The 14589-nt window shown below is 51.4% G+C and overlaps 2 protein-coding genes across 8 annotated transcripts in view; both read left to right on the top strand.

Annotated features, from left to right (window-relative positions):
* Positions 1-3041, top strand: part of CROCC2 (ciliary rootlet coiled-coil, rootletin family member 2) — a 136954-nt gene extending 133913 nt beyond the window's left edge. For all 4 annotated transcript variants that reach the window (XM_050965329.1, XM_050965332.1, XM_050965331.1 and 1 more), the window contains one exon: positions 454-3041. In XM_050965329.1, coding sequence (XP_050821286.1) covers positions 454-537 — 84 coding nt within the window. In that variant the 3' untranslated portion in view covers positions 538-3041. The remainder of the gene's footprint in view (positions 1-453) is intronic.
* Positions 3042-10782: 7741 nt separating this feature from the next.
* The window catches only part of SNED1 (sushi, nidogen and EGF like domains 1), a 123867-nt gene continuing 120060 nt past the window's right edge, over positions 10783-14589 (top strand). For 2 of the 4 annotated variants that reach the window (XM_050965335.1, XM_050965334.1), the window contains exon 1: positions 10783-11411. In XM_050965335.1, coding sequence (XP_050821292.1) covers positions 11208-11411 — 204 coding nt within the window. In that variant the 5' untranslated portion in view covers positions 10783-11207. The remainder of the gene's footprint in view (positions 11412-14589) is intronic. The other 2 variants (XM_050965333.1, XM_050965336.1) reach the window with 1 other exon arrangement.

Below are 14589 nucleotides of genomic sequence, written 5' to 3' on the forward strand. Positions count from 1 at the left end.
GCGTGTCAGGGACTTAGAGGATCAGGTAGAGGAGTTAGGCACACAACAGTAACATCCTTAAAAGGAGCCATTGGGGAGGCCATGCCCTGGCTGCTGGTGCAGGCACCATTGGGCACCAGGTTTGAGTGAGCTCATGCAGAGGCCTTGTCAGGCAAGACTGGGGCTGGGGGGGGCAGAGTGGGGTGCTATGGCTGGTGAAGTGTCTACTGCCAAGGGGAACTGTACATTTGGGTGGCACAATTCTGATCTCAGAGCCTCTCACCCCTGCCATGCAGTGCCAGAGGGCAGGGCCACAGGAATCGAACTCCCAGGGCAGGTCTGGGGAGGGTATTATTTTCTGCCTCAGTATTCCCTTGGGGAGATGCCCAGGCCCCATAAGGAAGATCCCTGTACAGCCCCATGGGGAAGTATTACCTTGCCTCTCCATAGTCGTAATGGCCCCATGCTCCCCAGGTGAACTCACTGAAAGAGCAGTTGGGCCAGGAGGTGCGGAAGAGACAGTCCTACCTCACTCAGGTGCTCCGGACAGGGAAATGATCCCGAAATAGCCCTTGTGTTCCAGCCTGGTAAGACCTAGTCAAAGACAACACTCGGGACCAGCTTTCAACAGTGACTCTGCAGCCTGCAAGCCGGACTCTGGCATCTCCTCCTGCGCCAGGACGCTTGACTGACTCATGGCCAGCACTGCTGTGGGGAGAGGTTTCTGGGAGGAGCCTGCACCACAACAGTGGCTGAAGCAATGGGGACTGTAGGCCTTACACAGCTGAAAGGAAACCCTGCAGTGAGGACAGCTGTTCCTTTAGCGATGGCCGAATCCCAGGCCACTGATGCATAGCCAATTAATGTAGGTCATTTGGCAATGAGGGACTTCTCTATCATTAGGGCTACATGGGTGTTTCTCATCCAGGGGCTGAGGGGTCTGGCTGGGGATTTGTGTGTTTGTTGTAACCATACTAATGTGTCCTGGCTTCCTATGTTGTCTCACCCCTATTGTTTAAATAGCTCTGTTCTCCCAGCAATCGGGGCCACTCTTCTCTCCCTCAGGAGCAGTGCCATTTGGGCCTCGTCCAGTACTGTCAGGGGCCTCCTGTCTAGCTGGTGGAGTGGCAGACCCTCCCAATCTCAGCAGCATCTTCTCATTATGCTAGACGGGGTCTGTCGCCATCAGACAGATCTGTGCAGCTTGAGGAACTGGCCCTTGAGTGCACAGAACCTGCAGGGGACTGTATCCACCGACATTAATCAAAAACCTAGTGTACACTAATGAGATGCAGGGAGAGAGCACATCGCCACCACGCCTGGAGACTGGTCGAGCCCTTCATCCTTTCAGGAAACGCAGGCCTTTTTTAATGGTGGCAGGTGGCTGGGATTAGCTCAAAGCCAAGTCGTCTTGTGACTCACTGGCCCTGAGAGGCGTCAAAGTGTAAAATTCAACGTTCCACCCACTCTGCCAGCCACAGGCTCCAAGCAAATCCCTGAAGGAATCAAACTGTGGTTTCCATGGCAACAGAAGCAATCATCTTGGGACCGCTTTGGCCTTCACCTGTTAGCATTTTACATGTTTTCCCATGACTGGCTGGTGGTGGGGTGGGGGAGTAATTTGTCCCAGCATTGTGGTTTTTTAAGCACTGATTTTAAATGCTGAGGGTGTTTGCTAAGGAAATCAACAGTGGCATTTTCAAGGCTTTGGATGGATCTTCCTGCATTTCATCTTTTAACAATATTTGCTAAGCGACATCTGATTCTGTTCCTTCCCATGATACAGGTAAATCTTCCCCATGCCCACCCACGCCCCATGCTGCCTGGCTCAGTGCAGCATACAGGCATGTAGAGCAATTCTACTTGCACACTGGCCTAACTCCAGTGACTTCTCTGGTGTCACTCTGGCCTTACACCAGTGTCAGTGAAAGTGGGACCAGACCTACACAGGGACCCAGTTCTGTCAGCTTCTGAGCACCCTTGAGGGTGACCCCACAGCAGGCAGGAGGTGCTCAGGTCCTCATAGGACTGGGCCCTCAGAAACACTGGGCCAGATCCTCAGCCTGTGTAAATTAATGTGGCATCATTGATTTCACTGGAGTGAGACTGGTTCATGCATTCAAGGAGTTGGCCCATTGACTTCAATGGAGCTACGCTGGTTTAGACCAGCTGGGGATCTCGCCCATTGATTTCCATGAGTCTGTGCTGATTTATGCCAGTTTGGGAGGTGGTCTGTTGATCTCCACAGAGCTAAGCTGATTTACAGCAGGTGGGGATCTGGCCAGTTGACTTCAATGGAGCTACACCGATTTACACCAGCCAAGGCTCTGGCCCACTGGGGCTGATTCTCTTCTCACTCTGCTGTAAATCAGGTGTAGCTCCCTGCAGCCAATGCAGTGCCCCTGGGGTGAGTGAGTGGATATCTCACTCTGTAGCTGGCGTTTCTGCCCCCTCTCCAATGGGTTGTTTACATGGAGTTGTATGTGGCAGCAGGAAAGACCATGCAAGAACAAACCACCATCTCCATTGGGAGGGTGGGAATCATCACACCCACATTTCAGTGCCAGTGCATTTCAGGACTAGATCCTCTGGATTGGGAAGATTGTGTGGGCGTGGATCTGGGCAGCCCAGAGAATACCCTCACATTGATGGCACAGCTGGGTCTCACTGAGGGAAATGTGCCATGTTGGTTTTCACATAATCACTTTGCTGTTGATTCTAACTGAGTCCTGCTGTTGTTTTCGGCTCCATTTCAGTCCTTACATAACATGTTCCTTGGCCTGTGTTCAGTATTAAAATGTACCTTGCAATCATTGCAGTGGGGAATATTTATATTGCATTTCTACGAATAAAAACATACATTATTTTGAACCATGATTCCGATTTTTATATTTTCAAAGCACTGAGAGCTGGATGCTTTTTGGCACCTCTTACAAATTGCTGGGGTTTGAAATTTTGTCATAAATACTGAATGCATCAGAGCAGGGACTGATGGCTATTACTCTGTATTGGTCAAGTGACGACCAGTGCCCAGGCTTGATCTGAAGGGATCGGAATAGATTATTGGCTGCATTTACCATGGCCCACTCCCTCCTCTTTGGGCTTGAGAGGGAGTTATTCTGGGTGGTAGTTCTCCAATGGGTGTAAATCAGAGGAGTGCCATTGGATTTAATGGTGCTACCCTGATAGACGCCAGCTGGGGATCTAGCCCATTGACTTCAATGCAGCTACCTTGATCTATACCAGCTGTGGATCTGACCCACTGACTTCAGTGGAGCTACAGTGATTTACACCAGCTGGGGAACTGGCCCATTGACTGGTCTCAATATGGAGATGGCATAGGCAGTGAACAAGTTGCCTCCCCAGTCAGCAATCTCCATGCCAGTCGGTCACTGGGGAGCCAGCTGGAAAACCAAAGCCACGCTCGACACCCAGAGATTGTGAGCGTTTGGCTGGGGCCAGGCACCTCCAGAACTGGTCAGCCGGGAATGGGGTTTTCAGTGGAGGCCCAGATGAGACTTGAATGGAAAGCAAACAGACATTACAAGTAATAAGAGCCTCAGTCCTATATAGCAGACAGATAGCAGAACCCACCATGTTAGGCTTGATCGCTTACTGACAGAGAGCAAATATGCCTCTACCTTAGGACAGCAGCATTTCCACTTTTCCAGCCATACTGTATTGCTCCTCCTCTCAGATTGCCCAGTTAGATGTTAGATTATAATCCATGTCTTCCACCCTTCTCATCTACACAGCAAGGCATTTGTAGAGAATGAGTAGCTAGCCCCAAACTCAGCAAAGCATTTAAGCACGTGCCTAACTTTACATTAATTCTGTACTTTAAGTTAAATGTGCTTAAGAGCCTTGCTGCATCAAGGCCTACCTATAGAATAAAGTCTTACACAGAGTTTAGGTCCTAGTACACCCTAGCTTCAGCTTCTTGACCTTGGATTGTTTGTTTAAACTCTGATTCTTCTCTCCCCCATGCCCTACATTTTTCTTCAGCTTCTGTTATTGCAGGGATGTTGATGCAGTTTTGTTGGGCTCTGAAAAGGAAGTTCTCTGAGTTTCCATTTTCCTTCCGCCAGAGCTGAAGACCTTAAACTGAGAGACCAGTCAAAATGTATTCTCAACGAAGGGAAGAGGAGTACTCTTGCAATGACTTTAGATGCCCGTGTTGCCAGTTCCCCCGATTTTATCCCAAAGCTTGCATTATTTGCTGTTTTTCTCAAATCCCCAGCTCCTGAAGTCAGGTGATTATATGAGAATCTCAGTTTTCATTTAAAAAGAAAAAAGTAACTTTCTGGCCCTCATGGTTGTGGAGAAAAGCTTCAAAACAGGAACCCGAACAGCTCAAAAACCAGAGGCAAATAAAATGAAAGAAATAATAAATTCTGGGTCCAACCTTGTGATTGTTAAACCAATCACAGGATTTCTCTGGGCCTGGTATATGAGTCTGGAACTTGTGTCATTGGCAATACTGAGGTGGGCCTGAGCAGCTGATGTATTGAGAGAGTTACTATATACTGAGTAACCAGTACATGGCAATATTTGACAGCTGTGAGCAAGGGCATACAGTCAAGGAGAGAAATGGAGACACACCTTTGAGCTCTTTAGAAATGTGTTGCTCTAGGATAGGGTCCTGTTCTGCCAAGATTGACATATATGCTTACCTCTGTGCATGTTAGTAGTCTTCATTGCAGCTATGCACATAAAATTAACCTCATGCATACACCTTTGCCAGACTGGGGCTGTAGTACTTTAGAAGAACAGGGGGATGAATGGTAACTATTTTGCATTAATAAGAGCTAGACATTATTATTTATTAAGAAAGAGAAACTGTCCCGCCTAACTAAGTATCCTTGATCCTGTGTGGATGTGACTGCAGGATTGGGGCCTTTAAATGTGTATGCTCATGTAATAGATTTGTAAATCTGTACTTACGTTATGATTATTATCTGTCTTGTTTTACATTGTTCATATTTAATAATCAAGTAGTGGGGCATTCAGCATGAAATAGCTATCTAAATTGAATGCATATTTAGGCATCTTAATTGCCAGCGTCAGAGGGTTTTTCTAGCTCTGTCAGGGAGCTTTGTGCTGCTTTGCTGGGATAACTTGAGCTTTCTTGATAAAATGATTTGCTGATGATAACTGTGGATTTTCTCTGTGGAGACAAAGAGGCCCTTGAGTCTAAAATGTAACCTAAAACATAACATCGCTGAAAAGAATTTCCTGATAATATTTTTAGCACCTTAAAAAAAAAACCCACACCACTTTTTTCCTTCTTTGCCTGTGGGGGATTTTAAAAGAGAAGAAGAAATGTAATGCCCAGGGTGAGGTCTGGGGATTAACCTGTTGGGTGCCAGGATCTAGCAGCAACAACAAAACACAGGCACTAAAGAATCCAGGGAACTAGCAGGGCTGAAATCCACTCCTACAGAACTGAAAGCCAGAAGCTTCTCCCTTCCCTTACCTCGCGGGAGGGGACAGGCCCTCTGCTTGGTTTCCTGGCACTTGAAGATCCTGGGAGAATTCAGCAGTGTTTGAAAGGGACTCTGGACCGACGCAAAGTTTCTTGGGCGGTTGCATTTTTCTGCACCAGAACTTTGAAACTCTGACAGGTCTTTTCTAATTGTACAGAGAGTCAGTGACAGAGGGGAGCCGAAGGAGCTGACAACTGGCTTCTGTTCAGCCTCTTTCATCCCAAACTGTCACTCCCCTTCTGGACCAATAATGAGAGTAATTTCCAAGAATTCCAAGCTTAGGGGTCTAACAGAAACCCCTTGGTGCTTCTCACCTTCTGTGGGGCGTGTGCAGGCACGAGGGCAGGGCATGTGCAGAAAACTGCTGCTTATGGATCAATGTGCAGCAGGCCACCCCCGGAAACAGGCAGATGGCACCACAGCCTGAGTCCTGCTTTCAGTTGCACACGTGCAGCTTCCCCCTGATGTCAATTGCTGTTGCAACAGACTGGCTGGTTGTGTAGCCTCATAGGAAGAGCCCTGGCCTGGGACTCGAGACAGCTGGCTTTGCTTCTGACACTCTGTGACCATAGGCACCTCCAGATCCCTCTCTTTCCCTGTCTGGCTTGTCTGTTTAGAGTGGAAGCTCTTCAGGGCTGGAACTGTCTCTCCCTAGGTGTGTGTACTGCTCCTAGCACAGAGGGGCCCTTATACTGGAAAGGCCCTCTAGGCCCTGCTGTAATACCCTGTAAGGCCAGGCCTCCAGGGGGCTCAGGAAGCATAGCTCCTGGGGGTGCACAGCACAGTCAGGACAAGCTGATGGTGCTGCTGTAACAGCATTTCAGGCTGGGGCTGGTGCTATAGGCATCAGCTGTGATGGCAGCTAACCTGGGTGCCAAGTACGTGGGTACCATCTTAGACAGGTGGCCATCTTATTGCACACCCATTTATGTTGGCACCCAGCTGAATCTTAGGGGAAGAGCAGCCAACTGCCCAAGCCTAGGTCCCGCCTCCTGAATGAACCAGCTGGGTGTTGTCCTGTCCATGATGTTATCTGAGTGGACATTTTCTCCTGCCACTGCAGCCCCAGTGGGTCAGGGTCCAGACTGCACCTGTCCAAGCACTGGTAACAGAGGAAGAGAGCCTTGCCAAACATCAGATCCTTGCTGTACAGCCAGCGTGGTCCTCACGCTCACAGAGCAGAGACCCCGCCCAGCACTGTGCTCCCCACACCTGCGGCCGCTGAGCCGCTCAGCCTATGAGAGGGGGCTGGAGAGCCAGAGGGGCCAATCTGACTCACCCCCCACCCCCCAAAGCTGGCCAGGCTACTCATTCCAGACAAAGCAACCCCTGTTCGTGCTCGGCACAACAAATGCTGCATCCGCGGGCAGTCTGGGCCTGTGGCTGAGGCTCTGCATGGCTTAATGTGCCCCTGGTTACCAGGGGGCAGACCCGGCAATGACACCGCTACAGCCCTATCCCAGTGCCCAGCAAGGGGCCCCATGTCAGCTCTGCCTGGGGGACCTTCCCAGATTGGTTGGTGTTCCCAATCATCTGCCATCTAGTGTGTAAACAGCCACTTGGATCTGCTGCAGCAAGCAGGTGGAGCTCTGGTCCCTGCCCTCAGGAGCCCACGCTGTTCTCATGGGTCGGATGGGGGAGCTAAGGAGCCCCACAGCTCAGGGCAGCTCTGCCTCCTCCCTTTCCCCCACAAGCATCCAGCCTGGAATAAAGGGAGGAGCCCTTCTCCAGCTGCCCCCTAGGCCTGGGAGAGGGGGGTGAAGAGCCTCAGGAGCACCAGAGGGGAGGCTGTGGGGCTGAACTGAGGGAGCTAGGGGGCAGGGCTCCTTGCTGGGCAGCCGTGGGGTGAGAGCTGCTGCAGGTGGCCAGTCTCCCCTCACCCAGTGTGTGTGGGAAGGGGGCAGTGCTGATCGCTGCCCCGCATGGAGGCGCAGTACAGTTCAGCCTTAGAAGACAGGCCATAGCTACACCTGCAGGGCCGACTGGGGGGGCAATCTCTGGGCTGGCCATAGTGAGGGTGTGCAGAGAGCTCCGTGGTTCTGTGAAGGGTGAACATTGCTCGGGGCTGAGTGCTTGCATAGAGCCACCCCCACCATTTGTGTATCTAAATGAGAGCAGAGCACCTTTGAGACTCTGGCCCTTCACCACTCTGGGCCCAGTGCCACCAGGTGTCCAATGGAGCTAACAATCCTTCCTTCCACTGGGGTCTGTCTGGTCTCTTTATGTGGGACCCTCTTCGGAGCAGGGCCTGCCCCACATGTATGTGTGCAGCACCTGCCCTGCGCTGCCCGTCCATCACACAAACACTAACACCAGAGTGGGGTGTTCTGGGCAATTGCTGCTGCAGCCTTCCTGTTCTCCCTCCTGCATTATGCCTCACGGCCTATCTCCCTAGGACAGGACAGGCATTCCTGGGTGAGTAGTGCTGCGGGGCTTTAGACAGAGGAGCCTAGGGCTGCCTTACTTTGCACAGCATCAGCTCTGTCCTGCCATTGTGTCATCATGGCACTCGGGGCACCATTCCCCCGGTGTGCTTGCATTCCTCTTGGTTCTGACCTGGCTGGGCTTAGCTGCTGCCCAGACAAGCCTGGCATCAAGGTATAGCCCCAGCACATCTCTCCACACTTCAGCCTGCACACAGGCGGGGCGGGGGGCATTTGCTGCTTCATCAACATCTGCTCCTTTATGATCCCCTTACAATAGCCCAGAAGCATAGCCCCTTGTTTTGGACTGTAAGTTGTTACGGGAAGGGAGCGTGCCCACCACTTTGTATAGCACCTCCCACAAAGGGGGCCCAATCCTGAATGGGTACCAGTGTGACACCATAACAGACAATAAGCAGCAATAATACAGAATGATAAAAGCTCAATGAGACCATTCCAGCCCCAGTGGCCCAGGGAATGCTGGGCTGTGCCATTCGGCTGTCTCTTTCCTACTGCTTGCATCATGGAGAGACTTTCCCGGACACAGCCAGCAAGATGGGGCCAGAGGCCTGTGAGACCAAACCCCTTTGTGGTTTATTCATATCTATGTTGCCACATGGTGAGGTTTAACACCTGGACAGCAGGAATTCAGGCAATGGGAAAAAGAAAGAAACCAGCAGCCACCAGAATACAACATCTCTCTTATAAGGCTAGCGTTCTGATGAGAAGCTTGTTGTTGGAGGACGGGTAACAACCATGCACACGCACACTTACATGCATATAAATGCACACATGCAACACACACATACAAGTACACACACACACTGGCATCCATATAAATGCACGTACACAGCACACACGTACAAACATATTGCTGTGCGCCATGTTCATACACACACATTTACCAGAGAACAGTTTTGCATGGGATGTTTCTTAGGTATGCCAGTCATTAAACCAGGAAAATTTCATTAAAAAGCAGGAGAATATTGACATCAATCTCCAAAAGCCACTTGAAATGTTCATTTGCTGTGCACAGCCTCTTGGTTGCTCACTATCAGTGTTACATTCTGGGGTGTTCACAGGTTTGGCCCTCAAAGAGTTAATATAAAAGCCTTCGGAGGGTTCAGTGTGTAGCCTTTATAAAAAAAAAATTGCTTCCTGCAGGGAGCTTGTGTTAAGTTGTGAGAATCTGTCCCCAGCTCAGCCTCTAAAATTAGATTTTGCCTTTTTAACCTCTTCACTCCCAAATCGGACTAAAAGCAAGCTGGTTTCTCATCCATCTTTCTGTGTTAGCCACGGTGACCACAAGGTGATGCTGCCAAGGGGATGCTGACATCAGCTTTGACCATAGGTGCTGGAACTAAGGGGTCTGTGGGGGGGCTGCTGCACCCCCTGGTTTCCATCATATTCAGGGTTTGCAGTTAGGTTCAATGGATCTCAGCACCCCCACCATACAAATTGTTCCAGCACCACTGGCCCTGTCCTCCCCACATGGTCTGTGCCATCATGTCTCTATCCCCGTGGGGCTGGTCTGAACAGGACTCTCCCGCCCCATCTTGGCTTCTCCCTTGCAGGATGCTGTTCCTAGAAGCCAGTGATCCCAATTGTCCCTTCTGGCCTTAGAAGCTCTGAAGCTATAATCCTGCCAGTGGCACAGCAATGAGACTTCTGGCCTTGGGATTTGAACTACATGCCTCCTGCGGCTCCTACCCCATAAGGTCCTTCCCCACTAACTTCCCCAAACCATGGGACTCCAGTACAGTTGTGAAGCATGGGGTGGTCAAATTCCTAACCTTGACTGATGAACAGGACGATATGACTCAGGGTCACCTTTGAGGTGCTGTATTCAGGTGTGGCCTTAAGCATAGTCAAAGCAGATGGCCACTTCAGGGGTGCTGCAAGCTCTGCCAAGCCTGGGCCAGCTCCACATCACTCTCTCACTGGGAGCAAATGGCTCCTTGCCAGCCCCTTCCCCCAGCAGCAGCACCAGAAGCAATGACAATGTGGGCCCTGATCTCCCCTCCTGAACTTCCCAGATCTCAAGGCTGGCCCCAGACTGTGTCTGTATGCTCCATAGTCTGGACCAGCTGCTGAGAAGCAGCTGCAGGAGCCTTTTGCTCTCTATGCTCTCCATTCTCAGGGGTCTCTAGACGCTGCCAGCACAGCCAGTCAGAATGCATGGCGCTCATCAGTAATGTGGGTGAGTGGCTGGCTAAGTCTCTAACCCCAGGATGCTCTGCTTTGAGCCCCAGGACACATAATTCTGCCCTCCCACCCTCCAAAGGAAGGGGACACCACCAGGGTTTACAGGGGGGGGGGTCAGGATGGGCATGGCTTAGCCAAACACCGGAGCCCCAGGCCCAGTGGGGTTTGGGGCTGCACATGTGAGTGTGGGCTCTGCCTCTGGTGGGAAGCAGACCCATGCTTCTGCTAGTTCCCTGTGGCTCTTGCCTGTTTGAGATCCCTGCAAACCCTGAGGCTGTGTCCGCGCACTCCCTGTCAGCAAAGCCTCCAGAGTATTTCATCCCCACTCCAGGGTGACCCATTGCGCCCTCCCTCTATGCCCTGTTCCCCAAGCATGATCACCCCGACCCCTGGTACAGTGCTACAGGCCCTTGGGAGAGGAGGCAGTATGTCCCCTTGGGGCACCCTGCCCCCATCCCAGTGCAGGAGCAAGCCACATGGGGGGCAGGGGCACCCAAAAGTGAACCCAGCCCTTCCTTCCTCCCCAGCTGCTGGCCCTGGCCCTTGCTCTTTAAGAACAGCCTTTTATTTACATAGCCCCACCTCTAAGATCCATGATTGGCTGGCCATGTCCTGAGTATTAAAGGATGGCCAGCAAGGGTGGAGTTTGCTCTGTGAATGAGACCCCCCCCTCATCCCACACCCAGCTAAACAGAGACATTAGTGTAGCTGAGAGAGAAGAATCAGTGGAGAGAGACCCACAGCGACTGGCCTGCGACTCTGGGACCTTTCTGTTTATACAGAGATTCTAGCTCTCTTCAGTGGTGCCTAACTCTCCCCACGCTACACTGCCTAGGAGGGGGGAAGCGGGGGGACTCTGGCTTTTGCACCATTGAGTTCTGTGCCTTTTTATTCCTGCTAGGGAGTTTGCAGCTCAGCCTGTTTTTTTATCGCATTCCCCTCCCCACTCCATCCCCTCCAAACAAAACCAAATCATACCAGCATTAAAAACCCAACCAGCCCATGCGAGGACAGATAGCAGGGTCTTGCAAAGTTCTGCTTGATGAAAGCCAAAAAAAAAAAAAACCCGGTGTAACTCTGAGTTGAACTAAGCGACAGCCGGTGTATTGTGGAGATGCAGGGCCTGGCTGGATGGATGGTGATCCTAGCCCTGGGGAAATGGGTTTGGGTCGAGGGTGTTGTGCCTCTGGCTGACTTTTACCCCTTTGGCTTGGAGCAGGGGGACGCTGTCACTTTGAAACAGGATGATGGAGGCTCCGGGCTTCAGCCAATCTCAGTGAAATTCCCTTTCTTTGGAGTGGGACACACAGGACTGTATGTAAGTAGTGGTTTCTTTACTTGGGTTCTGGGGGAGGCTGAGGGCTCTGAGTGGCTTCATGGCAAAGGGGCTTTGCTGGGGCATCACATTGTGCTCTGGAAGCTGTCAGTTCCTGGCCCGAGAGTGTGGCCAGCCCTCTGCCCATTTTGGGATGCTTATGACCCCACGGTGAGTCCTCTCCGGAGCTCGCCCAGAGGGAGAGAGAGACTCCGGGCAGAGTTTTAGTTCTCTTGCATCCCAGGCTGATTAGAGAGAAAGAGCCAGGAGGGAAAAAGTGACATAGAGTGAGTGACAAGTTGCTTTTGGCATGGAAACGGCTCCCAAGGCAGGCGAAGGGCTGGGGCCGGGCAAGGTGGCACTGGGGAGCCTACAGTTTTTTCCCAGACTTTACTCTGACTTTTTCTTTCCATAAGTCAGAGCCTAGTGCCTGTGAGAGGGAATGAGATTCAAGGGGAGAAACTGAAGTTGTGCAGAGTCTGGGTCCAGTACAGCCTGCTGCAGTGCCACCCTTCCCCGCAGCTCCACCACCCCGGAACTGCAGGGAGAGAATCAGTCCATCTCCATGGCCATTCAGCCCTTGGCATCTCTGCAGCATGCCTACACAGCCGCTGGACATGGACACCTGTCCACTGGGAACCAGACAAACTGCCATCTTATTCCAAACTGGCTACTGACAATACAAAGGCTCTGTGGCTGAAGCCCAGTCTAGACAAGGAAGGGTTTGCCAGGAGAGCTATATAGCTATACTGGCAAACCCTCTTAGTGTGGATTCTGCTTCCAGTGGCTAAAAAGGCCTTTAGTCAGGATAGTTTATACTGGTTTGGCAAGCGAAACAAGCTATGCTGGCAAAAGGCCTTTTAGGCCAGTGTAACTGCATGGACACTGGGGCGTGTGCTGGTATAGAAATGTCCTTTCAAAATCACATCGAATCCGTGGGGCTGCGCCAATGAATGTTTTGAATGTAGACCCGGCCTTAGTGTATCTGAGGGCATTTGGGTGGGGTAGGGGGCAAGTCTAGCATTATGAATGATCGGTAGTGATTTGGGAGGCGGTCAGGTCCGGCGTCTGTGTTCAGGCAACATCCCAGGGGCATCAATGTGGGTTTTGCCAGAGTATGGACAGTGTCACAACCTCTGGCCAAGGCACTATGTTTCTGAAGGGCACCTGTCCAGCATGCCTCAGACACTGCCCGGCTTCATCCTCGCCTACTAGTCAAAAACTATCCCGAAGCATGATTAACACTGGCAAGGAATAAGATGCAGTGTGCCAGTTCTTCTGCAGATGTAAATGGGCTTTGCTCTGCTGAAAGCATTGGTGTGACACTGTTTTACACCAGCTCAGGATCTGGCCCATTACAAGTCCAGCTCAGGATGAGGTGGGCAATAAATAAACATGCAGCAGGGAGTGTATCAGATCTGAGCAAGTGGGGTCATATTAAGAGACAAGCCCTGTGAGCAAAGCTTTTGGGGTGCTGGTTCCACGCTGAACTGGTGGTTCCGAGTTGTTCCCAGGTTGGAACGTTTGAATTCACAAGAAAAAATGTTCGCGTACATTTTTTTGAATTATTTTTTGCGAATGTAATGGGGACTGGTGCCTTATTTTTCACTTGTCCCCATTCAGTGAGCAGCTGCGGGACAAGAGGATGGAAATGGGTGCCAAAGGGTCTATAGGCCGGGCTCTCTCTTAGCAAAGGCCAATCTCTCACCAAAAGGCTGGGGCGGGGGTGCAGATGGAGTGACAATCTGCAATGCGGGTAGAACCTGCACCTGCAAACCCTGGTGCTGTCTCCTCATCTCACCTGCCTCTGAGTGCTCATTTGAACTGAAAGATGGCCCTGAACCAAATGCCATGCATGGATGGTAACTCAGCAGGTCCTTGGATAATCTAGGAACAGGTATATCTGCTCACTATATTGCTATGGGAGGGTTTTTATTGGTCTGCTGATATAGGGCCATTAGAAAAGCTCTTATCACTTGTATATGTTTGTCTGCTTCCCATTAAAGTCTCGTGTCTGGGTCTCCATTAAAAAAACCTGTTCATTACTGCTGACCTGGTGTGGAGGTGCCTGGCCCCAGCCGAACACTCCCAATCGCTACATGTTGAGAGTGGCTTCGGGTTGCCCACTTGGTTCCCCGGTGACCAATTGGCATGGAGATCACTGATCAGGGAGGCGCTTGTTTCACTTGGGGCAGCTCCCCTCCATCTGTTCCCTTAGGACAGGCAGGCAGAGGGGGCCAATAAGGAGTGCAGCGAGTGGAAGGAGTGATTCAGTCGCTCATCTCATTTCCATCTTCTTGTACAAACAGACAGAAGGTGAATATCCCCCAATTCCTGAGTTCCAAAAGTGACCTTTAACCTTTACATCAGTGCAGAATTGGTGGGAAGGTACACCAGAGAACCCCCACAAAGTCTCTGTGGCAGTTTGCACCATGGACTGGAACATAAGAATGGCCAGACTGGGTCAGACCAATGGTCCATCCAAGCCTGTATCCTGTCTTCTGACAGTGGCTAATGCCAGGTGCTTCAGAGGGAATGAACAGAACAGGCAATCATCGAGTGATCCATCCCTTGTTCTCCAGTCCCAGCATCTTGCAGGACACCCAGAGCCCCTGGTTGTGTCCCTGACCATCTTGGCTGAACAGCCCCTGCGGAACATGGGCTAAGGCAGTCCTGTGACCATTGTCGTTACTATCACTAGACCAGGGCCCCCTTGTGCTAGGTACAAACTCTCAGTGAGAGACAGTCCCTGCGCCAGAGAACTTGCTATTAAAGAGACTAAGAGTGGGAGGAGAAGCAGAGGCCCAGAGAGGCAGAGGGACTTGCCCATGGTCAGACTACAAGTTGGTGGCAGAGCCAGGAATGGAACCCGAATCCCCTGTGTCCCACTGCAGCACTAGGTCAGAGGTTCCTAAACCCTTTTTTCTTTGCCTCCCTTCTCTGTGGAAGTCACATCACAGTCTCCCCTCCACCCCCCAACTCCTGCCCATCTTGAGCAGAAAAGGACTCACTGCGGGGAACGGGCAGCTCATGGCCAGGGTGGCAGCAAGACCCAGCTGGCTCCATCCCTGGAGGAGCCCATGTCAGCATGGTGCTAGGCAGACTGGGGCTCCTCACATTCCCTCCCCCTGCCCAGAGCCTCTTATTCCCGCAGGCTGTGGAGAGTTTGAAATACGCAGGG

This window comes from Gopherus flavomarginatus, chromosome 8 (assembly GCF_025201925.1).
Source record: "Gopherus flavomarginatus isolate rGopFla2 chromosome 8, rGopFla2.mat.asm, whole genome shotgun sequence".
Taxonomy (NCBI): domain Eukaryota; kingdom Metazoa; phylum Chordata; order Testudines; family Testudinidae; genus Gopherus; species Gopherus flavomarginatus.